General features: G+C 54.3%; 1 protein-coding gene, 1 long non-coding RNA gene and 3 other non-coding genes across 5 annotated transcripts; 2 read left to right on the top strand and 3 right to left on the bottom strand.

Annotated features, from left to right (window-relative positions):
- Positions 1–1497: 1497 nt before the first annotated feature.
- Trnat-ugu (transfer RNA threonine (anticodon UGU)) lies at positions 1498–1571 on the bottom strand. Its single transcript has one exon. It is a non-coding gene; the product is annotated as a tRNA-Thr (tRNA).
- Positions 1572–4013: 2442 nt separating this feature from the next.
- Trnal-aag (transfer RNA leucine (anticodon AAG)) lies at positions 4014–4095 on the bottom strand. The gene has a single exon. It is a non-coding gene; the product is annotated as a tRNA-Leu (tRNA).
- A 700-nt stretch (positions 4096–4795) lies between these two features.
- Trnam-cau (transfer RNA methionine (anticodon CAU)) lies at positions 4796–4868 on the top strand. The gene has a single exon. It is a non-coding gene; the product is annotated as a tRNA-Met (tRNA).
- A 3213-nt stretch (positions 4869–8081) lies between these two features.
- On the bottom strand, positions 8082–15577 carry LOC101698217 (glutathione peroxidase 6). Its single transcript, XM_013073201.3, has 5 exons — positions 15490–15577; positions 14023–14176; positions 12314–12431; positions 11810–11909; positions 8082–10669 (listed from the first exon to the last, which is right to left on the bottom strand). Exons 1-5 carry the CDS (start codon positions 15562–15564, stop codon positions 10463–10465), a joined length of 654 nt encoding a protein of 217 aa, XP_012928655.2. The 5' UTR covers positions 15565–15577; the 3' UTR covers positions 8082–10462.
- A 131-nt stretch (positions 15578–15708) lies between these two features.
- On the top strand, positions 15709–18060 carry LOC147826141 (uncharacterized). Its single transcript, XR_015439071.1, has 2 exons — positions 15709–16059; positions 17619–18060. It is a non-coding gene; the product is annotated as an uncharacterized LOC147826141 (long non-coding RNA).
- Positions 18061–23908: the final 5848 nt, after the last annotated feature.

Here is a 23908-nt window from a genome sequence, read left to right as displayed (position 1 = left end):
ACCTACAATGGACCAATAAAAGAATTTAAGGGAAAAAAAAGAGAATCTTGTCACAATTTACCACTTTATTATTTACTTATTTATTTAGAGACAAGACCTCACTACGTAATTTAGGCTGGCCTTGAACTCACTATGTAGCCCAAGCTGGCCTGGAACTTGTGGCAATCCTCCTGCTTCAGCCTCCTGAGTACTGGGATTATCAGCATGTGCCACCATGTACGCCTCTTAATTTACCATTTTAAATGCCACCTTTCTCACCCCACTGTTAAATGTGAGAGAAAGAGGGACATTTTGCCCAAGTGAGGGCAGTCAGCCTAGGAAATCCATTCAGGGTCTTTATGAGGAATGATGGCGGCGCCAGCTGCATTTCAGGTCGGGTCTGGAGCACAGAGAAACTGAAGAAAAGCCACAGCAATGGCGCACGTGTGTGTCTTGTCTTTGGTGGAGGAGGAAAGTAGGATGCAGACGCTGAGCCTACAGGAGTGGGTGAGCGCTGGGATTTCCTGGTGCAGTGTACAGGGGCTGGAGTGTGAGGTCCCAGGCACTTCTCAGCGTGGGAAAGGTCAGAGAGGGAGGCCGGAGCCAGCCAAAGTTGGGGCTCAGGAGGAAGTTGGTGGATGCAAGAGTGGGTGGTGGGTGGAGAAAAGAAGGTGAAGGTGAGGGGGGGCCCTGATGGTGGACAGGGACCAAATGTCCATCAGCACCGGCTCACCGACTCTGGGGCGGGAGAGGCTCGCGCTGCCTGCAGAGCCCGCCCGCCCTGCGGCAGCAGCTGCCCCGGAGCGCGGCCCGGGCGCTCACCGGCGAGTAGCCGACGCCGCAGGGGCAGGGGGCGCGAGGGGCACCGGCTCCCCGCGGCCTCTGCCGGGCCTGCCGACCCCGGGCAGCGCCTGCCCTGGTGGAGCCGCTGGACACCTTCGTGCTGCTTCCTTCCTGTCAGGCAAGGCTTCCTCGGTAAACCTGTTCTCTTCCGCCTCCCAGCAACTGCTCCCCTCTCGCCCCGGGTAACTGCGTCCGCGTCCGCGAGGAGCCCCACGGGCGGCGCCCTGGGTCCCGAGGGGCGGCGCGGCTCGCGAGGAGATTCGTGTTGCGCAGCACATTTGTGTTTCTTTCTATGCAGTAAAGTGACGACGCGGCAGCGCGATCGCCTTCCACGTCGGGGCTCCCCGCTCGCGGACTCGCACAGCCTCGGGCTGAGGGCGTGTGAGAAAACTGCCTCTTACTCCCCACGCAGCGCGGAGACCTGAGGGGAAAGCGGCCCTCACCCCGCTGCTGTGCTCCTCCCGCAGGGTCCATCACAACCCGAACCCGAAGGGCCTGCCGGCCTCGCGCTCACTGCGGTGCGAGGTGGGAGCCGCCGGGCCAGTGGGCGCGGGTCCGGGTGAGCGGGCTGCAGACTGCGTCCTCGGCTTGGAGCCCGCGCCTGTCCGGGGCCGAGCGTCCCGTGCGACGGCCCTGACTGCTCGCTGGGGCCAGGTGAGCGGAAAGAAAAAGCACAGGCCCCGCTGGGACTCGAACCCAGGATCTCCTGTTTACAAGACAGGCGCTTTAACCAGCTAAGCCACGGAGCCTGCCCCAGGAACTGCGGAAGGGCGCCGATGCTTCCTCTGGCGCCGCTCGGGCCGCGCCGTCTCCAGGGCCCGGAGCGGCTCCGCGGGAGCCCGGTGCTCGGTCCCCTGTGCCCGGTGCTCGGTGCTCCGTGCTCGGTGCCAGGTTCAGGAGCCCGGAGCGCTGGGCTGTAGGAGCCGAGGCCGCCACCGCCTGCCAACGCGGCGCCGCCTCCTGAACACGCTTCCTGCCCGCCTGGCCTTGCGGAGGCCCCGGGTCTCCGACCCTGCTGCCCCGGGGTGCGCCCGGCCACCGGTCCGGTTACCTGGGTCTCCGGGCTGGGAAAGAAGGGAACACGTGTAGGGCCGAGGACAGGCAACGTCCAGGGTCCTCTGGATTCTCAGCCTCGAGCCCCAAATGCATTCTTCGCGCAGGTGATTGCAGAGCCGAGGGCGACCTCTCCTTCCGTGCCACCCGGGGAGGAGGAGACGTCCGTCCCGAGAGCTCACAGCCCAGGCGGGTCTACGGCCCGTGCCTCCGATGTCATGGTGAGATCCAAACTGGTTACAGGCAGGGACTGCGAACTTTCAGAGACTGATGAAATAAGCACGTGTTACAAGAACATTCATACGGTTTGGTAATCTATTTGAAGCCAATAACGGCTGCTTTATAAACGGAACTGTAAACACTACAGATGCTACATTATCAAACCTGAACTTCGGACCAATGGCAGACTTCGGTGAATGACCTCTGGATTTTACCACGGAGACCAGGAGCGATGCTGAGGCCCGACGGGGACGCCAGGAACTGGAAAATTAATGTTGAAGGCTCCATTTGTAGTCACTGCCACAAAACAAAGTTCAAATGTGGGGAAGATGCGGGTGGAGATCTGCCGGTCTGAGGAAGGTAACGTTTCCAGTCGGTAGACAGATGCATTGCCCAAAACTCGGCGCTGGGCTAACTGGACCTCTTCCAGGGAAATAAAAGCATAGCTCAGCAGGCCACCTATGATACTAAAATAAATTCCAAGTGGGCACAAACTCTGAAGGTAAAGAATGGAAACCTGTGTCTATAATTACCAGAAATGTCAACACAGAAGCTTTGTATAGAAAAGTATTTTTTTTTCACACAAAATGGTAGTTGGATGTAATTCACTGCATTGAAAAAAAAAATCTGCCTGGGTTTACTCCCATCCCCTCGAAAAGTGTGTGCGGAAAGAGAAAAAAAAAAACACCAGGTGGAGGAGCTGGAGCGCATTTGTAATTCATAGTTGGGAAGGTGGATTCTCCTAATACATACAAGCCCCCTCGTCCAGAGAGGAGAACTCACAGGGAAGATGTGCAGGTGAGGTGGACACTGCGAGAAATGGGAAGAAACGGCTGTAAAACACAGAGATGGTTAATGTCGCTCTGAATGAGAGAAACTGTAGAATGAAACAAATGAAACCGTAGAGCTGCAGTAAAACAGTATTTTTAATCTATCAGATTGACAGATTAGAACAAAACAACTGAAAACAGTTGCTGGTGTAGTTTCTAGGAGTCCTTAAAGATGTTGCATTACCGTCCTGGGGCTTCTATAAAAAACTGCCACAAAATTGCTGTCTTAAAGCAAAAGAAATATGTTTACTCATATTTTAGAGGCCGGAAGTCCAGAATCCCGGCGCTGGCCTCCACCCCCGCGGAGAGGGCTGTGCCTGAGGCCTGGACCCTGTCCTGCCCGGCGGGGCTGGGTGAGCCAGGCTGCGCCTCTGACCGACGCTTCCCGCGAGGTTCAGGTCCAGCAGTCCCACCTCGGGGTCCGGCTCCAGTTTAGCTTTCTTTTGCTTTGCCACGTACGGTAATATTCACGGTTCCGGGAGCCAGAGCCGGAATGTAGGTGCCTGGAGGAAGGGGCATTTTCAGCCCGCCGCAGGCACTGACATCTGTTCCTCCACCTTCAATCCAAGGGGCGATCGCAGCTCATTTTCTGCTCTGTAAACGGAGACTGATGCGGGTTTTCTCGTGCATTGCCGAGCGTGTGCTGTGACAATGCAAAGAACTTCCGCCAGTCTCTGGGCCGCAGTGGGATATAACTGTCCCTGTTACGGTGCTCTGCGCCGGGCAGGGTGCTGAGGAAGCACACTTCTGGCACAGCGGGAGGGGGAGGGAGTCGCCGCTCAGAAGGGGGCTGAAGCCCTCACGCGCAGGATTTGATTCAGCAACTGCGCTGCCAGGAAGCTCTCGGCCGAGCCGTGTGGACCGCGGACCGCTGAGTGGATTCACCGTGCTGACTTCGAGCCGTGTGTTCCACCTATTTCTGTGGAAAACATTTTAAAAATGTCCCCTTGGATACAACTTTAAAGAAAGGTTCCCTTTAAAGACCACAGCTGTCTTTCACCTATTTATTATAAGATGGGGCCGTTCTGGAGTTCCTGCTGCAGGCTTTCGAGAGTCCTGCTCCCAGTTTGTGTCAACCTGCAATAGGCTTGGCAGCGGTGGGATTCGAACCCACGCCCCCGAAGAGACTGGAGCCTTAATCCAGCGCCTTAGACCGCTCGGCCACGCTACCTGCGTAGGCGCGCTGGGCGCCGCCTCAGGGTTGTGCGGGACGCAGTGAGCTCGTGGCCGCGTCCTCCGTGTGCGCAGCTAAGGCCCTCCCCGATTCCTAACGAACTCCTACAGGCCCGCACGGGCCGCACCGTGCGAGGTGCGCGGCCGCTGTCGGGTCACTCGTGATCTCGGCAAGTGCTGTCGACGTCGAGCGTCCTAAACGATCCTGTGAGCCGCTCCCACAGCCTGCAGGCGAGGACGTTTGGACCAGTGAGCGCCTGAGTCCACGGAAAGCCCCCCGCGCTCCTCCTACCGCAGGGCGGCGGGCGGAAACCTCTTCATTCCCGCAGGCGGCTCATTTCCGCCCGGTCGGAGGCCTGCTCCGCAGCCGCTCTGCGCTCCTGGCCTCGCTCTCCGTACCTCGCTCGGCTGCAGCGCCGGGGCCGCCGCCGTCCAGGCGTCCAGGTTGGCGACGGCGCCCGAGCCTGTGGCCGGGAAGCCGCGCCCACGCGGGCGGGGCGGGTGGAAGCCGAGTCCGGTGCCCCCGCCGGGAGTGGGGGCCGAGGCGACTGTCCGCGCGCCGGGCTCAGTCAGGGTGGAGTCCTGCGGACGCGGGCGAGCGCGCCTCTCTGGTGCGCCCCGGTCGGCCGCCCAGTCAGCCCGCGCGAGCCTGGACGCGTTAAAACCAACAATTTTAATGAGCAACCCGCAGAGCCAGCGCCTTCTTAGCGCAGCAGGCAGCGCGTCAGCCTCATAATCTGAAGGTCCTGAGTTTGAGCCTCAGAGAAGGCAGTGAGGCTTTTGCCACCAGTCGAAAAACTGGATTGCAGGGCAGCTATGATAGGAAAGAGGCTGTGGACCCCAACAGCTGTGCTAATGCGTCCAGCGCTGCTTCCTCGCGAGCAAGGGGTTGGGGGGTTTTGCTTAAGCTTTTGTCATTAGTGCGCGTTTGCGCTCCCAGTATTTGTACTCTGGTGTGGCGGGAGTGCATGTACCGGACACATCGCAGCCTCTGTATGTCGCCTCCTCTCCGCTCCTCCTCCCTGCAGTTCTTGGTTCCCTTCCCAACTGTGAAAGGTCCGACTTCCAGTTTCCTATTTCTTAGCTTTTACTTTGCTCTTTAATTTAATACCTTGGGTTTCTCATACAAGAGAAGCCATGTGTCTGATTTATTTCACTTAATGTTGTGGTCTCAAGGCGCATCCATTTCTTACAAATGTCTCCAGTGAGCCCTTCTTCGCGGCTGCGTAATCTGTACCTGGTAACACACATCTTCCTGCGCCGCGCGTATTGCTGCTCTAGAAAACTGCACAGGTTTAGGGATGTAAAGCAACCATCTTCTGTCCCTTGGTGCATGGTGCAGCACTGGCCGGGCTCCTGGGGTTGAAATCTGGAGTCCCAGGCCCCCCGGGGACGCAGAGCCGTGCCACTAGGCTGGAGTTGGAGAAAGCTGACCTCGGCCGGCTGCAGGGCACCAAGAGGATCCCAATTCGGACCGGACCGGGTAATCCCGCTCGCTCACTGCTCGGGTGCCGCCAGATGACATCCCCAAGAGAAGCCCCCTGGAGAACAGTCCCTGCAGTCCTACCTGTCCAGCACCGAAGGCCAGAGACGCTGGCACCACGACCCTGCTCTGACACGAACAGGGCGTCGATGGACTCTCCCGGGAACTGCACAGCGGGCCCTGCCCACGTCGCTGCAGCCAGAGAAACACACAGGAGTGTCTCCAGCCAGGCCCACCCCAGGCCACCTGGATGGGGTGTCCGAACATCCCGTGGACACCCCTCGCCATAGGATGAGAGGGTGCAAGAGGCTCACCAGGAAGGACATGGACAGCTGGGCATGCTGGTGCACACCTGTAATCCCAGCACTTGGGAGGCTGGGTAGGAGGATTGCTGTGAGTTCAAGACCAGTCTGAACTACATAGTGAGACCCTATCTCAAAAACAAAGCAAAGCAAAACAACAACAACAAAAGAAAGGACATGGAGGTGACTAACCGAGTCCCCTGGGCCGGGAGTCTTGCCCTGTGTGGAGGGACAACCGCCCTGCCACCTACCCTGGTGCCACTGAGCTGGGCCTGACTGGGCCAGGCCGGAATCTCCATCTCAGTGGATGCAGCTGTTCTTCCTTCCTCCCGGGATGCAGGGCGGAGGCTCAGGAACCCTTCGCTCTACCCTGAGGACGCTGTTACCTTCAGGTGGTGGAAGCTGCAGATACCAAGAAGAACTTGTTCTTGTTGGACAAAGTTAGGACTAGAAGACAACAAAGGGGAAAAGCTGCCTGGTTAAGAACTTGAATGTTTCAGGACTTTCCAAAAACCCCACGAGAAATCCTGAGTTCTAGGAAATGCTGTGCTTTGCAAGCTGCACAGAGAGACGTGTTCTAGAGGCCCATGCAGCCCCGCACCTGCACCCGAGAATGACTTTGTATCCAAGTGAATTTCTGTCTTCTTGCTGAGAAAAACCTGCTCTTGACCCCTGTCCTAGTTTCCTGGGACACGGGCCTTGCCCTGCAGGGCTATCCCCAGCTGATTTAACTGATTGCTAGCCAGCCAGCGGTGTGAGCCTCTCCAGGCCCCAGGGGAGAGCTCCTTAGGCTGGGCGCTGGTGAACAGGAGACCCCTGAGCTGCTCTCTTCTCCTTCCCACAGAACTCTCTGGGCCTGGTGCAACTCCCCAGTGAGGATCTGAGGAAGGGACAAACTTCTCGGGATCATCACTGACCTCCGGCCTTCCCAGCCCAGAGGCTAAGGAAGCTGTGACCACAAAACCTGCACATTTCCTGAAGAGCTGCCAGCCTCCTGCCTGACTCTCCCACCAATACCTGGCTCGGGGAAAATGAAGTTTCCCAGAGGGCTGAGCAGCAGAGGTTGGCTTTGCAGACAGAAAAGGGCTTAAAGAAAGTAGAGATGAAAACAAGGAAGTGGATTGGCATTCAGTTCCTTTCCCTGCAAGTTAGGAACAGGGAGCAAGAACAATGGGAAGGTGGTTGGTTAGTTAGCATCGGGTTACTTTGGTTTATTCTTTTGTGTGAGGACTAATGCAGAGCGAACTTCATTGTCACGCCCTTTGGAACTGGCCTGTTTTGGGATTTGGCTGTTGGTTCTATATTCTTCCTGACTCCGAAGGTCAAATAAACCACTCAGTTTCAGCGTGGTGATGTGGAACTTTAGCACTAACAACTCCTGTTTGATTCGTACCTGCTTTGTTAGAGCCCTGCATAGTTTGGTCCAAAGCACCAGCCTCCTGTGGTTTGTGTTTAGCAGTAGCAATTCCTTGGTTTGCGGTCAGTAATAGCACCCTCGACCTCCTCTGTCACATGTCCTCTTCCTGTGTCTGTGTTCCAATTTCCCTCTCTTTACTCTCATAAAAACAGCCCTGGATTATGGCCACCCTGACCCAGTGTGACTTTCATGAAAACCCGAGTACCCCCGCCAAGAGCTTATTTCTAAATGAAGTCACAGTCACAGGCTCTGTGCACTAGGGTGTCAGCACCTGTCCCAAGTCACACGATGCTTCCACCCTCCATCTGCAACTTCAAAGTCTTACCTCAGGGTGCTGTACGAGGGTCTGGCCATTGGCCCCACACAACTATGTCAGACGTGAGAGTAGAGATAGAAACCACAGCCCCTGAACTGCTGACTAACGTGCCAGACTCCTCCTTGGTGTTGGGTGTTGGTGTGCTTACTCCTCAAGGCCTGCCAAAGCCTCCTTCAGTGTGGGGAGCGGTGCCCTGGAGCTAAGGCGGCAAGCCCAAGGCGCCTTGGCCAGCAGGAAGGCAGCTGAGGCTGGTGCAGGGTGCTGGGGGGCAGCCAGGGCCCCCAAAGGGAGAGAGGAGGTCCCAGTAGAAAGGACACCTTTCTAATTGCTCTGCCTTGCTACTTAGGGTTTGTAGAGTAAGATAGTAGTCATGCCATTTTTCATTAAGATTTAAAAATTTTAAAAGCATTCACCATCGAATTTATCCAACCAATGAGGGGATGCGTTCTGACTGCCCTGACCCGCCCTGTATGCTCCCTTTACTCTTTCCTTGCTTTATTTTTCTTCACAGAGTTCATCAGGATCTGGTAAATTTACTTATTGCACACATTCCTTTCTTTCTTCTTTTATTTATTTATTGTAAAGTAAGGTTCACTACAACAGTGGTTTTTGCTAGCTTTGCTCCCTGCTGTGTCTCCTGCCTTTGGAAATATGCCTGGCACATAAGAGATAGGCAGTGAATGTGTGTTGAACTATTGGATGGACGAATGGGAGACGCAAAGGAGTCCTGGAGACCCCGGGATGCAGTTGGGTTTCCGTGGATGTGTGGTGCAGTCTCCCACGGTTTCTCAGGATGCCGTCCTGTCTGGGGTACTCAGGGCAGGTGTTTTAGCTTCCGGTTAATTATCGTGAGTAGGGTCTTCCAATTCTTTCCTTAAGAGGATTAGCATGGGCAGTGTCCTTTTCAAGATGGCAAACACGGGGCCCGGGTGCAGGTCAGCGTTGGAGCGTTTCCCTGGCCCAGCCCGGCAGACTTCGTGGAGGCTGATGTCCCTCTGTAGCTAGCAGTGGAGCATGAATTGCCTGTTTATGGAATCAGTTATAGCTGGGGATTGTTGGGGTCTAGGCGGGTCATACAGGTCTTGGTGCTTTAAACTGAGCACATTCTGGCTGTTTACAAACATTTTAATGCAAAAAGAATGTGAAAATTGATCGAAGCAGTTCGGTGCATTATGCTTTGGCAGGATTTTGCATTTGAATTATCACCCCACCAATCTATTTTTTTTTTCAAAAAGAGCCCGAGCAAGTTGTAATGAATCTAGCGGTGAGCATAGTCCTGTTGTAAATCTGGGGAGATCAGTGGGAAGACCAGAAGGGCCCAACACAAAACAACGGGAACCCAGAAGGGCCCGCCGGCGGAACCAGGACAGCTACGCCCGGCCTCACGGTGCTGGCGCGGAAGGAAAGGGCCTGTCCCGTGCATTCGACTGGGTGAAACCGGCAGTTCGCAGCACCCGGGGTCGCGGCCGCCCTCAGAACCCGCGCCCTCGAGCTCCCTCCAGCCCCCGGACCCGGGCGGCTCCCACCAGGCAGCTCCTGCCCACGTCCCCGCCCGTCCCCGGGGGCGCCTCCTCCGTTAGCAGAGCTGGAGCCTCCCGGGGACCGGTCAGGATGGAGAAGGGGCTCCAAGTCAAACTCCTCTCGCCACCCGCGACGGCGGGGCGGACTCGTGGGGTCTCGAGCCTGGTTTCGGGCCGCGGCGGCCAGATTTCTAAAACCCATTCTTCCTTACTAGATTCTGACTTCAAGGAAACGAAACATCTAAGTACGTTCTATGTCTCGTGTGCCTGGCACTTAGGAACTTTCTGGTGCGGTCTGTGGTCTTCATGTCTGTTCGGCAGACAGCAGGACGCGAGCCCGCAACGTGAGGCGCTGCTGTCGGGTACACCCCACCGCACGTGCCAAGCTCAAAGTGCAAGCGCCTGTGTCAAAACAATTTGTTACGGGAAAAATAGCTGCTTTACTCCCTCACCCAGTCTTCTTAGTGTCCGATTTTCTGAAATCTGAGTCTGTCCTGGAAGACTGGATTATAAATGGCCCGGGCTGACCTCTAAACAGGAGAAGTTTTTGTTATGCTTTTTGTTGTTGCTACCGGTAACCCTGCTGCTTTTGGATGTGACAAGGAAAGTTCTAGAGCGCTGTGGGGGAAAGCAAAATACAGAAGAGCAGGGCGAGGTGAGGGAGCAGAGACCTCATGAAGGGGGAGCTCTGACTGGCAGGGCGGGTGCCGGGCACGGGTGTGGAGCCCCTTGCTGTAGAAGTTTCCTTCGACTGAGAGCCGGTGGCAGGAACTGGCTCGGAGCGGGGACTCAGGCGGTGAGAACGCCGGCATTCGGAATGGAGGGACTTCCCTGCCGGCCGAGACCCGAATGCACCTAGGGTCCGGAGCCCCGGGCCGGGCCGTCAGGCCGCCCTCCCTCCGAGGAGGGGCCTCTGCGCTCTGCTCAGGGCCCTGCCGCGGGGGGCGCTGGGCAGGCCCCAGAGAGCCGGGCCCTGCCTCCCTTCCGCTCGGGTCCGGGGAGGTTCACCCGCACAACTTCCAGGCTTGCTTCTTCAGACATACTGGGGGGTCTGCATTACCCTAAAAGGTGATTGGGAGAAACTCGGTACCTCGGGATCAGGTTTGCGTAGGTGTTTTGTTCCCTCGATCCTCCAACACACACACACACACACACACACACACACACACACACACACACACGCCTACATGTGTCCGGTCGGCGGCTCGCACATGCAGAGGCTCTGGTGATATGGACTGGCAGGAAGCATGGGGAGCAAAGGTGGCCTTGCTTAGACTTGTGCTCGCGTGGGGAGGCAGGAGGGCCGCTTCCGCCGTGGCTGCCCTCCCTACTGGGCGTGGAGCCGCTTCAGGTACTCGAGGATGTCGGACTTCACCGTGCTGACTGGAGCCTTGTGGAACCAGCGCATGACAGGGATTCCGTCCGGCCCCACCAGGAACTTCTCGAAGTTCCAGCGGATGTCGTGGACCTTCATGGGCTCCCAGAAGAGCAGCCCTGGTGACCCCAAAAGTTCAGAGGTTGGAGGGCAGGAGTTCTGGAGGACAGAAGGGAAAAATGGAGATGAGTTTGCTTCCGAGTCTGTGTGGTGCAGTCTTCTCCCCCGGCAACGGTCCGCTCACCACTCTATGCTGACACGTTAATTACGGAAGGCCCCCCGTCACGGCAGACTTTTCACTGAACCATCCATCACCAGAGCACCGACGCCAGCCCGCCCGGGGCAGAACGTGCAACCGTGAACAGAAAGCACCTCTGCCTCTCTCCTCCATCAGTCTCTGCATGGTGCTTCAGTAAAGAACATCCCCTAACCCTGGGCAAGTCATATCCTTTCTGCACCGTCAGCATCCTTGGGTGGAAAGTGATGGCTTGAAATAAAAAAAATGCTGGGTTGGGCTAAAATAATAGTTCCTAGAGTCTGGAGCCTTGTAGGCCAGTAAAAAGCTCAAGAGCTATTTTCTGAAAAGAAATGTAGAATGATGAATGTTCATTTTGACAATAAGAAAAATTAAAAATTTATTATAACTACAAATTCAAAAACTAAAGGGTTTTTCAATAGTGGTTGTAACTCTAAAATTAATGATATCACTATTTTTGAGCCACAAAAAGGTAATTTATATGGTATAACCTAACAGTAATTTGTTAGAGTAAGTTATGGTCTACATTTAATAAATTGGTATTTGTCCATCTCATCTTTTTCTTTTCTTTTTTCAGTTTGCTGTGGATGGGTGCAAATATCACCCAGGCCCAGCTTTGTTCTGCGGACCAGCACTCGGAGACAGGTGGGCTAAGGGCCCCGGGTCCTCCGGTCCTGGTGTTCCTCGGTTCTAACCCTCAGTGCCCTCGCACACGGCCCTCTACCATACCATGTCTGCGAGTCTCCTGATCCCGTGTGAGCTCCTGCAGGAAGCAGCCACACTAACATTGTCTAGCACAATCCCAGCACATGTTAGAGATGGAATAAATGTGTCGGCTGACTGGATCGTTACCATCGAGTAGGGGCGGTTAGTATACGACAGAGCTGTTGTGTATCATATGCTTCCTCTTAAAGCAAAACCTCGACAATGGATGCTGCCATGATCCTCAAACCTGAGAATCTCTCTCTAAGAAGTCTGTGCCAGCCCCAGACAGGAGCCCCAGCTTTCAGGCATCGCCACTGCACCAGGCTACGTTCACCCACCTTCAGAAAGGTGAAGATCTTCTGTTCGTTTTCTCCATTCACATCCCCTTTCTCAAAGAGCTGGAAATTGGGGACAAAGCCACCACCTGGACGCACATATCTGCAATGGACCACAGTGTTCCCAAGAGGACCCAGATTAGAACAAGGAGGGACGGAAATGGCCACCAACCAAAGGAGACTGGAGACGGAGGAGCGTAGGCAGGGAAGGTGAGGAAGGAGCACTCTGGGAAGCAGGGCTTCAGGCAGTGGGTGTCACGGACCCAACAAGGACTTCTAAGAAAACTGGAAGGCGATATTTTGAGCATGGGCTTCGGATTCATTTCCATTTCCTGTATTCTCTCCTGCCCCCTGCACTTCTTTTCATTAGATCTTCCCCTACTCTGACCATCAGAGAACCAAAGGGAGAGAGATTGTTTGAGCACTGTCAATGGGCAGGGTGATGTTCTTCGCCCACCCTAGCAGTTTCCAGAATGAGGGTCTCTAGGGTCCCACACAGGCACTCACTTGAGCCCAGAGAGGATCTCCGAGTTCTTTCCTGGTTCCTGTCTTCCAAACTGGTTACAAGGAAAGCCCAATACAACAACACCCAAACTTCGCAGCTCCTCCTGCAGTGCATTCAGTTCTGAGGGCAGAGAATGGAGGTAGCCAGGGTCAGAAGCCCAGCCTCATGCAGGGAGGACCATGAGATTCACCCATGCAGCATGTGTGTCCACCGGGGACCATGGGGATCAAGCGGGCAGAGCAGAAAACCACAGCACAAGGCCCCAGACTCTCGTGCAACAGGCTCTAGCTTTGCCTATGGTGTCCTACATGGCTGCACCCCACCTTCCAGAGCCACCTACATCAGACAGAGACAGTGGTCCTGAGGGGAGTCCCATGTACTCGGGAAAGAAGCTGGACTTAAATGCTACTGCCTTAGTTGGTGGATTGGTTGATCCAAAAGAGAAAAAAAAATTTAAGGAAAAAGTAAACAAGATGGACATGGTCGCCTCCTTCCCCATGTCTGGCTGCAGTGTTGGACTCCCTCTTGTCAGCCCTCTCAGCAGGACACCAAATCTCCATCACTCAGGAATCCCAGGCCACAAACTCAAGCAGCTCTCCACCACTCTCAGGAAGCTCCCACGTGGCTGTCTAGACTTTGCTGGGACATCAGTGTCACACAAGATGCCACCATGATCAACCCAGGCTAAAACAAGACCACTCTGTAATTTGTTCTGAATACAGAAAAACATGAACATAACATTCATGTGAAAATACTCGCATTGTCTGCATCACAATGACCAAGCGCTGCCCTTGCCAATGCGAGTGACTGATGCCTCTTCAGCAGTTACAGCTATAGCCCTGCTGTGCATCCCTGCCTCATAGATATGACTTGCTGTGATGCCCAATCACATGATCACCCCCATTTCTTTAGCTCCTGACAGCAGCTAACCTGTGCTGGACTAATGGTCGACCTGGAACGCCCAGCTGAACTGAGTCATTGTGGTTCCTGGCACGGAAGGCCCACCTGAGGATTGTTGCCAAGGGCATAAAAAGAGAACTGGAGGGGAAGCTCATGGGCTGTTGATTTTCATGCAGAAGCCAGTCCTCTGTCTGGACTCATGGAGGACACTGCCTTGGGCTCTAGACCTTCAGCTGAACTTATGTGGGACACTGCCTTGGGATCCAGGCCCTCGCCTGGACTCTTCAGGTCTGTGGCATGTTGTCAGATCTCTTGCACACCTCTCTGCATTTGACTTTTTGGGTGAATACTATAAAATACTGTAAATTATGTGTCCTGTATTAAATCTATTCCCTTGCAAACCCTGACTACAACATAACCCAAAGCAAAGCCTCAATTCCTTGATCCCCTCCCCAAATTGCCCAGTGCAAGCTCAGACTCTAGTGACTCCTTTCCAGCACTTTCCAAGATGCCCCGTGGTTCCCTACAGTGTACATCTTCCTAATGGTATTGAGCAGCATATTCAACCTGTTCAGCTGGGGGGTGGGAATGTTTCCTAGTGGCCTTTGACCAAATCTTTGGGAAGATTTCGTTCTCAATCTGGCGACAATTCCAGAATCATAAGAAGAGCAGCAGCAAGATTTAGGGTGACAGTGTCATGTCACTGCTTACATCACTGCTCACTCACTCCATGGACACTTTGGTAAAACCTCCTGGAACTGTATGGTATCTGGTTGTCCTGGTTCCTAAAGAGTCAGGCCTGTGCTCCTACCAGGGTACTGGGCGGTCAGGCCACAATAGGTGGCCACGTTGACGAAGAGGACATGCTTGCCCGAGTACTTCGTGAACTGGACATATTCCTCGCCGGTGAGGGTCAGGGCTCCGTACTCATAAATGGTGCCTGGCACAGCTTTGTTGCAATCCGTCTGGAACAGAACAAAAGCAGCTATAATGAGGGGACCAGACACATAGTAATTCCAAACGCTGAAGAGCTTTTGAAACACTCAAGGACTCTTCGTATAATATCTTGAAATTCTAGGGCTGGGGATTTAGCTCAGTGGTGCTGCCTCCTGCCTTGAGAGTGCAAGATCTGAGTTCGATTCCTGATACCAAAAAAAGAAAGAAATTCTAAGGATCGAAGGGACCTTTTCAAAGAAAAGTTTTAGTTAGAGCTGATGCCACAGACTTTATGTCTTCTGATTTGCATGCAGTCTTACGTGTGTGGCAGGACAAGCATTTCCTAACACACCCCACACCTCGAGGGTGGTGGGAGTCGTCTGCATCCACCTAGATGTTGCCTGCCCTCCCCAGGCCTGCACCCCACCCTAGCCATCCTATTCCTTCCCAATATTCTTAGATTACTGCAGTTTCTCAAATTCCTGGTCTCCACGTCCTTAACACGGATTCGTCTCCCCAAGGCCAGGCCCCAGCTTGCTCCTGCCCCATCCCTCCAAAGGGCCCTGCACAGCTGGTCCTAGATGCTCTCTTCTCTCACTCCTACACTGGGAGAAACAGCCGGACGGACGGCTCGTGAACTGGGGACTATCCAATAGAAGGCACAGAAGGGTAAAACCTTTCACTTCTGAGCACGAGGAGAGAAAGGCAGGCAGGACTGGGGCCCAGGGGCTAAGATTTGTCATCTGGTGAGGGCCGGTTCCCAGGTTCCCAGCGGCATGGAGAAGTCAGAGCCGCTCAGTACTTTAAAGCGGGCCTCCCAGGCTCACAGCCCAGAGAGCCTGTCCCACCCGGGGAAGGCTCGGCCTGGGGCAGAGTGGGGGGCGGGCCGCGTCGCCTCCCGTGAGCTCTGTTACCAGGACACCACGAGGACAGGAGGCCGCTTCCCAGCGCGCCCCGATCCACCCTCCCGCGCAATGTGTTGGGTGAAGGACTTGGAAGCATCAGCTGGGAAGCTCCCTGGGACGGCTGGGCCTCGCCGGCAGCCTCTCGCCTGACTCCAGCACCCGCCGCCGGCTGCTGCAGGGAAACGCCGCGGAATCGTTCTGCCGCTGCCCTCCGAGCGCCCCTCCTGGTTTTAGGGCTGAAGCCCGCTGCGTCCGGCTGCGCCCTCAGCAGCCCTCTCCCGCCCAGCCAGGCCCAGCGGGAGGCACAGGGGATGGGTAGGCCAGTCCGCTGAGGCAGGAGAGTCTCTGTCGTGGACAGCCAGGCAGCAGGGCGCGAAGAAGGGCGCGCAGGCGGTCGCATCCTTCCGGGGGCCCTAGCTGGAGCCGGCGACACCCACCTTCATCTCCTGCGCGAGGCCCAGCAGGAACAGCGGGAGGAGGCCGAGGCCTGCGGCGGAGAAAACAGGGCGCATGGCTAAGCTCGGAGTGCGCAAGGGCCGGGCGGGCGCTGCCCTTAAGAGCCCCGCGGGCGAGCGCCGGCCAATCGGGACGGGTTCCGCTCGGACCCGCCCCTCCCCGGCCCCGCCCCGCCCCGCCCCGCCGGCCTTGTGCGTCCCCTCGGTCTCCCGGTTCTCACTGCGAGACCAGCACGCGGGAGCCGTGGCTCGCAACCCCTGGAGTTGTAGGCCCAGGCGTTTCAGCCTCCGCAGCTCAGCTGTGGGAAGGAAGGGGCACAGCGTGGAGGGCGGACTGGCCGGTGTCCTCGCGGCCAGGTCGAGCTGGGGCCCCGGGAGGAGGCGGGAAGCCCGACTGCTCGCCGCCTCTCGCTGCCCAGGGTCGATGCCAGGCTCTGGCCCGGGGGCCCGCAGCTCCCAGCCTTTCTCGGCCACGACTGCAGGTCCCTGGGCCATGGCTGGATACGCAGAAGTTCACAGGAGCAGGTGGAGTTGGGGCAGTTGGCCCAAGAGGTAGGATGGGAGGAGAGGAGAAGTGGGGAAGGAGGAAGGGTAAAGCGCGGGTGGCAGGACGGGGTCAGAAGGCGCGGGTCCCTCCTCGCTGCGCGCCAGGCCCGCTTTCTCATCTCATCACTGGAATAACCGCAAGTTTAATGTTCTCTCCATTCCGTAAGTGACCACATCAGTACAGAGAAGAAGTAACTACTTCCCCAGATTTGCAGCCACATGACATGTGAAGCTGGGGCTGGCACGCAAGCGTGTTCTCCTGCCACCCCGGGCCTCCCTGTCTGCAGTGGGTGGGTAACGGCCCCCACCGACATCCCGCGTTGATCCCTGGCCTTGGAAATGTTATCTTATGTGGCGAAGAATTTGCAGTGAGATTAAGATAAGGATTTGAAGGTGGGATTATCCGGGATTATCTGCTGGGCCCGGTCTGCAATCTCGGCTTCCTGGTAGGAGGGAGGCCCGAGGGCGGTTCTGGGCTGGGACTGCCTGCAAGGCGTCGCAGCCTTTCCTTCCATCTGCCTTCCTCTCATTGGTTTCTGAAGTGCTGGGGGCTGGACTCACGGCCTTCACACTGAGGCACCTCCCCAGCCCTTTTTATTTATTTGCTTATTTTCATTTTGAAACTGGGTCTCCTTAACTAAGTTGCCCAGGCTGGACTTGAGCTTGTGACCCTGCTGCCTCAGCCTCCTACAGTGCTAGGATTATAGGCATGTGCCACCATACCCCATTCTAATTTATGTTTTAAATGGACAAAATTATTTGTATGTGCCATGTGCAATATATTCTTTTGAAGTACATATACACTGTGGGATGACTAAATCTAACATGCATTAATTCACGAGTTACCATTTTTGCAGTAAGAACACTTTACACCTAGCAGTTTTTCAAGAACACAGTGTGTCGTTAATTACAGTCCCCAAGTTGCACAGTGCATCCCCTGAATCTCTGCTTAAGGCCTAACCTTGTGTTGTAATCCCTGACCAACCTGTTCCAAGCTTCACCATAACCACCCTGGTCAGGTTGAGACAGAGGTGGAGATGCCTGGGAACAAAGGGCAGGTGCAGTCCTGGGACCCGTTAGAAGTACGGCCTGCCCCCTTTCACATTCCAAAAACAAATTTATGGATCTCAAAAATCAGGTGCATCATTAAAATCAAGATGCCTCCACCACAGTGTCTCCAAGAATAAACTGGATGAGAGATCTGGTGGGGACCATCACTAAAGGACAAATGATAGCAAACTCCCAGCTATTAGGCCATCCATCACTGCAAGGGTGATTCGTGTCTTCTTCTGAAGCAGTCGGGGATTTGAACGCCGCTTTTACTAAAAATCAACAACAGCAACAAACAGTGGCCTCCACTGGGCCTGCAGCTGTCCAGAGGAGCTGCACACAAGGTAGAGCTTGGCTTCCTTGCTTCGCTCTGTAACTGTCTCCTTTATTACTCAAGGCTTTGGTCAGGTTCCCACTCAGCTCTAATGAGTTAGTCATTAGGCAGTGCCTGTCTAAACCTGGAGAAGTGAGGTTAATTAGCCCTGAACTTTCAGAACCTGTCTCACGCCCTCCAGGAGGACTCCAAAGCAAGATACTGAGAGATTCACCACCAGCGCCAGCCCCTGGAGCAGAGGCCTAAACATCTCCAGTCTTTGCCTGAACCTGCTGTCACCATGGATTCCAGCAGAGCCTCCTCAGAGTGGAGACAGCCCCGGAAGACACAGCCACCTCACAGAGACCAAGCTGTCCCCACAGTGAGAAGGATTTCACTGGAGCTGCAAACCAGACCGAGGCAGTGATCAGCAGGCCCTGGCCTGCTCAGCACCCCTCTGTGGCGGGCTGCTCCTCTTCGGACAGGCCAGCCTGGCTTCCTTTGTCAGGAGCTGAAGTCCTCCCTCTGTTTGCTCTCACTCTCCTTTGTCAAGGGACCATCTCATCCTTGACTTTTCTCCCCCTCAAGCCAAAGTCCCTTCTTATTCTCTGTAACTTTCCAATTAAAGCTTGGCTGTAAATCCCTGGTGTTGCCTCAGTGTTAATTTCCATGCTCACTGAAGGAGGACCCACACTAGCCAGCGACCTCTGGTGACCGCCGCTGTACTCTCCTTCTATGAGATCAGTCCTTTGAAAATCTGTGTACTGCATTTACCCAAAAATAAGCCTGGGTCTTATATTAATTTTTGATCCAGAAGATGGAATAGGGTTTATTTTCAGGGGATGTCTTATTTTTTCATATATAAAATTCTGCATTATTCAAATACAGTCATGTCATCTTCCGGAACATTGTCATAACTCTCCAAACCCCGAATTCTGGCCTGAATTTCTTGTGACTCCATTTCCTGTCGAGCCCAATCTCTCGTACCCAGCAACAGACTGGAGTACTTCTTGTGCAAGAAGCCAATGCACTTTCATAGTGGGTTTTGTTTGTTTGTTTTTGTTTTTTGGTACTGGGGATCGAACTCAGGTCCTTGTGTTTGCACAGCAGGCAGCAAAACCACTGAGCCAAATCCCCAGCCTTCATAGTGGTTTTTATCCCACTAATTCTTCACCCAAGTCACTACCTCTTGCAGGCTGGGCTTCGCAACATTTCCATTAAATCAAGTGTTAATCGAAGATTTATGAGACAGGAGTGACAACAAAAGTGATGACACCCAGGAACGATGGTCCATGCAAAAGTGGCAAAAAATTGCAGGCACAAAAATTCAGGAAACTTTTATTTCACACGAGTGCTTTAAGTATGTGCATTATAATCTACGATGTATTGGATTATGAAGACGTATTAGACACGGCCATGTCCATTTTATCAAGTGTGAATGTAATTCATGTGTTGTGTCTGGGTCATTGGCAGTAGGTCTTTTTTTTTTTTTGGTACCAGGGATCGAACTCATGTCCTTGTGCTTGCGCAGCAGGCAGCAAAACCACTGAGCTAAATCCCCGGTCCAGCAAGTCTTGAGTCTGTCTATTTACATAGGTAAACATACCGGGCATCCAAAGGTGTCCACTTGAGTATTTACAAATATAGTTTATATATTTTAATTTATTTAAGTATTAATGTCAATAATATTAAATTTAATTATGTGTCATTATTATTATACTTCAATCCAACCATCATGTGTTGCAGAGGATGTACTAAATACATCCATCTGGCTGATGATCTTCTGTTAGGGTAGGGCTTATATTACGAGCACCCTAAACAGCATCCTAGGCCTTATTTTCTGTCTAGGTCTTATTTTCGGGGAAATGCAGAAACAGTCTGAAGAGCCAGCTCTGTGGGTCGCTTATCAATCTGGAAGGACTAATGGAGACTTGGTGGGGACCAATGTCTCCGAAGAAGCACCCTCGCCTGCCATGGGCACCTCAGGCACCCTTGGGTCTGGACCACATGGGCTGAGGGGCGGAGCACAGCAGCACAGAGTTGTTGCAGAGTTCTCTCTTTCCCTCCTCCCCATTCTCCTGTTCCTTCTCCTTTTCTTCTTCCTCCTCCTTCTCTGTCTCTGCCTCTGTCTCTGTCTGTCTCTCTGTCTGTCTCTGTCTCTCTGCCTCTCTGTCTCTGTCTCTGTCTCTCTGTCTCTCTGTTCCTCTCTTCACAACCTCCCTCCCCAAGCCTTCACTTGCGTCTGGGTGGGACGCTGTGGGCTAGCTAAATTCCTGTAGTTGGGCGAGGACACGGCAGCCCGCTGAGGCAGAGCTAATGGAAGCACTGCCTCGGGGCACACTGTCCTCTCCACCTCCCCACTTAACCTCCAAAAAGCACTTTTTTTTAACCCAGAGCCTCCACACTGAGCTTCATCCCTGCCTCCTTTTACCACAGTGGCTGCAGTTTGAGATCGTCTTGTCTCCAGAGTGCTGGATTACAGGCATTCACCACTGTGCCCACTTCCACCATGTTTAAGGTCATGAAATCTTTTAATTAAGGCATTTTAAAATCAAGAAGTGGCAGGCCTCCTGGTTCAGCCTAGACCGAGATTGGTTTTTCTGCTTTGACATATGGCTCAGGACATGAGCATTTCCACCAAAATCTGGTTTGGTAAAATTTGTTAAAATCACATTCCTTGTCCTTTCAGGGGGAGTTCCTCATCCTCTCCAATTATATGACACACACTGAGTCACACACACACACACACACACACATGAGGGTCGTTCTGTCCACAGGGGACCACGTGTATAGGACAGTGGTCCCGCAGGCTCGGGTCGCCTGGTGACGTCACTGCCATGTTAGCTTGGTCAGCGGGCTGCATGCAGCTCACGTGCACTGCAGCAGGACGCGCAGGAAAGACAGGGATGCACAGCCCCGAAGGAGGAGTGGGGCTCGATCCTGACAGCTCTGAGCAGAGTCAGGCAAGCCATTTTCTCCACCTGAGCCTCAACTTCTCCATCATGATGAAAGCTGCTTGCTTTGGTCCAGGCCCAGATATGAATGATTCATCTCCTTTGTTTTCTTAAATCACCCGAGGGAGTTCATATACCTGTCCAGATTCATAGAGAGCGGTTTACCCAGGGTCACAGCCCTTGGGGAGGACGGGGAGATTCACAGACCTTGTTTTTGAGCTGGGAGGACAGGGCAGCCACCCCCCTGCCAGGTGCCCAGCAGGCCTGCAGAGTCCCAAAGGCCAGGTGCTCCGGATGGCCCAGTGGCACTGCCAGCAGCTTCCCCCAGCTTAGAGGCCTCCCCGGAAGACACCTGAAACCCGGGCTGACAAACAGCTCCTCCAGCGGAGCTGCCCACACCTAGGCTCCTGGGCCTCGAGGCACAGTGGCAGGTCATGCTGAGGACTGGCCAGGCTGTAGTGGGGACATGGGAGAGGCTCAGACCCAGGACGGAGTTGGCCATCACCTGCGTGTGGGGAGTGGGGCTCAGGGAACAAGCTACCGACTGAGGATGGCTTGGTGTTGCTGTGAGTTGTCTCCCAGAGCCTGGCCCAGTGCTGGGTGCACCCCTTTCTGTGGCTCCCAGGCATCAGGAGCAGCCAGCAACCACCCACACCCACACCCACCTCCCAGGCACCGTGTCCTGCGTGCTTTGAGGCTCCATGATGAAGGCTGCCCACTGTCAGCTCTGTGACATCCAGTTCCTCCAACCTGTGCTCTCCGGGTGTGGACTGGAGGCACCATTGTGTTTTGTTTTGTTGATTTAAATTAATACAGTAAGACAATCTTTGCACGGCCTAATGATGACAAAGTCAAGTTTAAGAGTTGAACTCAACTCTTTGAAATGAGGTCCCAGTGGGAAAATATGAGTCATTTTTGAAATTCAAGGAGCTAATAATCTGATGGGGAATATCCAAGTTTTTGAGCATCCAAACAGTGTATGCATTAAGCATTAATGCACCTGTGTGATAAGGGAGGGAATGTGGAGGTGGGAAGCAAAGGAATTAGGGAGTAGGGGAGGTGTCACCAGAAACCAGGTCCTGACCACTGAGGAATCGGCCCCTCGAGGCTCTTTGGACCCGTGTGCACTAGAATTGTGAGTTCAGTTGAGACACACAGGTGGCTGGGCCGCAGTGTGGTAGCGTCCACTGCAGAGTGGATCTAGGGAGATTTAGGCCTCCGAGTGAGAAGGTGGCATCTGCCTGGAAGGGAAGCCTGTCTGGACCCTGTTGCTCGAGGGAGCCTGGAATGGGGTGATGACAGTGCTTGTCAGGCCTTACTTAGATGTGACTTTGGAATTGCAAACATGTCTTTCTGGCCTTTCTAGGTGGTCATTGTTCCCTCAGGGGCCTTAATCCCTCCAGAAATTTAGAAAGGAGATTTATGAAACAGAAGTTCTTAGTTTAAACCAGGTTCCTGCCCGGGATGGGAGGGTCTTTGCGGAATGTGTCCTTTCCTGATATCCCCTTGATTAGAAATAGAAGGCCTGTGTCTTTATCTGTCATCTAACAAATGATCCTATGTGTATTATGTGTTGAAGTCTTTGTTTCTCTACTTAATTCTAACTGGCAAAGTACAGTATTCTGGACTGGCTGGGTGCTGCCAGCATCTGACTACCTGCCTGTCTCCGTAGACAAAGGAGTACAGACACGGTGGAGGGAGGTTGCAGAGGACTGAATGTGCCCTTTATGTGAGAGAGGGGCCCAGCAGTTCCCCAGGTCTGCACTTATCCATTCATTTGTTCCAAGGACTCTGAGCAGTAGCTGGGAACTGCTGCTGACCAGGCAGGGACTCTATCCCGCAGAGACAAGGAGTTTCACTCTTACGTCTCACTGCCATGATTTTTCTTGGGCCTTCAGACTTCTAGAAAATTAAGAGGAGAGCTCAACTTGCTATAGATTTATCACTGCTTCCGAATTAAAAGTTCAAAGAAGATATTTCCTTTTCAGAGGCACTGCATGCAGACTGGGAGGTCGCCCACAGGAAGCTGGCAATGTTACCCGCTCTGAGTGCTCCAGCCACCCACTCCTTTCAACTGGTGCCAATCCGATAAGGGCAGGCAGGGTCTTGTTACTCATACTTCCTTGGTCATCGGTGTGAGAGAACACAGCATCCTACCATAGATGGAGGCCGCCTGGTTTCCTGTCTGCTGCCCATTGCCTGTGGGTCCTGTCACTAGGAGCCCGGCCAGAGGCCTGCATCTGGCCCCTGCCTATCTGGATTCATCCTCCTGTCCACCATCAGGAGTCTGAGTTTGAGAAAAGCCGTAAGCACGGAAAAGGGAGTTTAAGAGTTTGGGCAAATTGCACAGATACACCCCAATCTGTGGGCGGGCAGGGCCAAAGCTGTGCGCCTGTGGGTTCAGCCAGGCTGTGGGCGCCTCATCAAAGAAATGCTGCAAGTCTGGTTCTCCGGAAACTCCCCTTGCTAGGGCCGGGTGGCTGTGTCGAGGGGAGGAGGAGGGCGGAGAGACAGCCCCGCTGGGAGAGCCTGGACTCTCGAGCCCGACTCAGCTCTCACTGAGCCTGGCTTTCCTCTCTGACCTAAGCCTGAAAGCACCGTGCAAGGAGTGCGCCGACATGCCCGCCTCCTGCGCTGTGAACGCCTCCCCGCGTCCTCCCGCCTCTCGGGGATCCCAAGGGTCCGGCCTCGACTTTCGTTGTTCTAGCAGAACAGCAGTACTTTTCCTCTTCCGCCAGGGCCTTAGGCGTGTCAGGCACAGGCTGTCCCACTGAGTCCACCGCAGCCCAAGCGTGGCGTTGGGACATCCGAGAGCCCGCACCTGCAGCCAGGCGCCCGCCACTCCGGAGAGCGCGCCAGGTCTTCGGGGACCTAGGAGGGCTCGAGCTTGTTAGGCAGGCAGCTAGACCTCAGCAGGCCTGAGGGACGAAGCAGGGAGGGTCCCGAACAGCATGTGCTGCCAGTGGAGGAAGAAAAACCTCAGTGTATAATGCATGTGTCATCATTTCTTAGCTCTCAGACCCAAAGTGACCCACAGAGCGCAGCGGCTTTCAGGGCTTCTCGCTGGCAGAGCCCTGGACCCGACCTGCTGGCCACCTAACCCCAGAGAAGGCGCACAGCGTTCCTGGGTGCGGTAGCTACAACCAGGCTATATCAGGAAAGGAGGTGCCCTTTAAAGCCCTCCCGCCTTTGGCTGGGACCTGCTTTAAACTAAGAACTTATCTTTGTAGGTTTCTTACACAAAGCCTCTGAGAAATCACTGACCATCTAAAAAGGACAGGAAATTACTTTGCAACTCCAAGGTGACTTGTAGGTAAAAATATCTGTAAGCATTGTAATTATCCCAGTTCCCTGTGCCTTGGAGCAACTTCTATGTGCATAAAAAGATGTCCAGTCTCAAGCTGGTGCCTGCTTTCTTGCTCAAGGCACAGCTCTCTGTCTCTCTCTGTCTCTCTCCCTCTCTCTGTCTCTGTCTCTCTCTGTCTCTGTCTCTCTCTCTGTCTCTCTCTCTGTTTTACAGTGGATTCTACCCTGACTT

The sequence above is a fragment of the Heterocephalus glaber genome, unplaced genomic scaffold (genome assembly GCF_053883595.1).
Source record: "Heterocephalus glaber isolate CG9 unplaced genomic scaffold, H.glaber_assembly_v1.0 deba00001472, whole genome shotgun sequence".
NCBI lineage: Eukaryota > Metazoa > Chordata > Mammalia > Rodentia > Bathyergidae > Heterocephalus > Heterocephalus glaber.
This window is presented reverse-complemented; position numbering and strand designations above follow the sequence as displayed.

Coding starts and splice junctions, on each gene's coding strand:
- LOC101698217 (XM_013073201.3), bottom strand. CDS start 15,564: ATGCGCCCTGTTTTCTCCGCCGCAGGCCTCGGCCTCCTCCCGCTGTTC. Junction 14,177..15,489: donor GCCTCGCGCAGGAGATGAAG/GTGGGTGTCGCC, acceptor GTTCTGTTCCAG/ACGGATTGCAACAAAGCTGT. Junction 11,910..12,313: donor GAGATCCTCTCTGGGCTCAA/GTGAGTGCCTGT, acceptor GGTCCATTGCAG/ATATGTGCGTCCAGGTGGTG.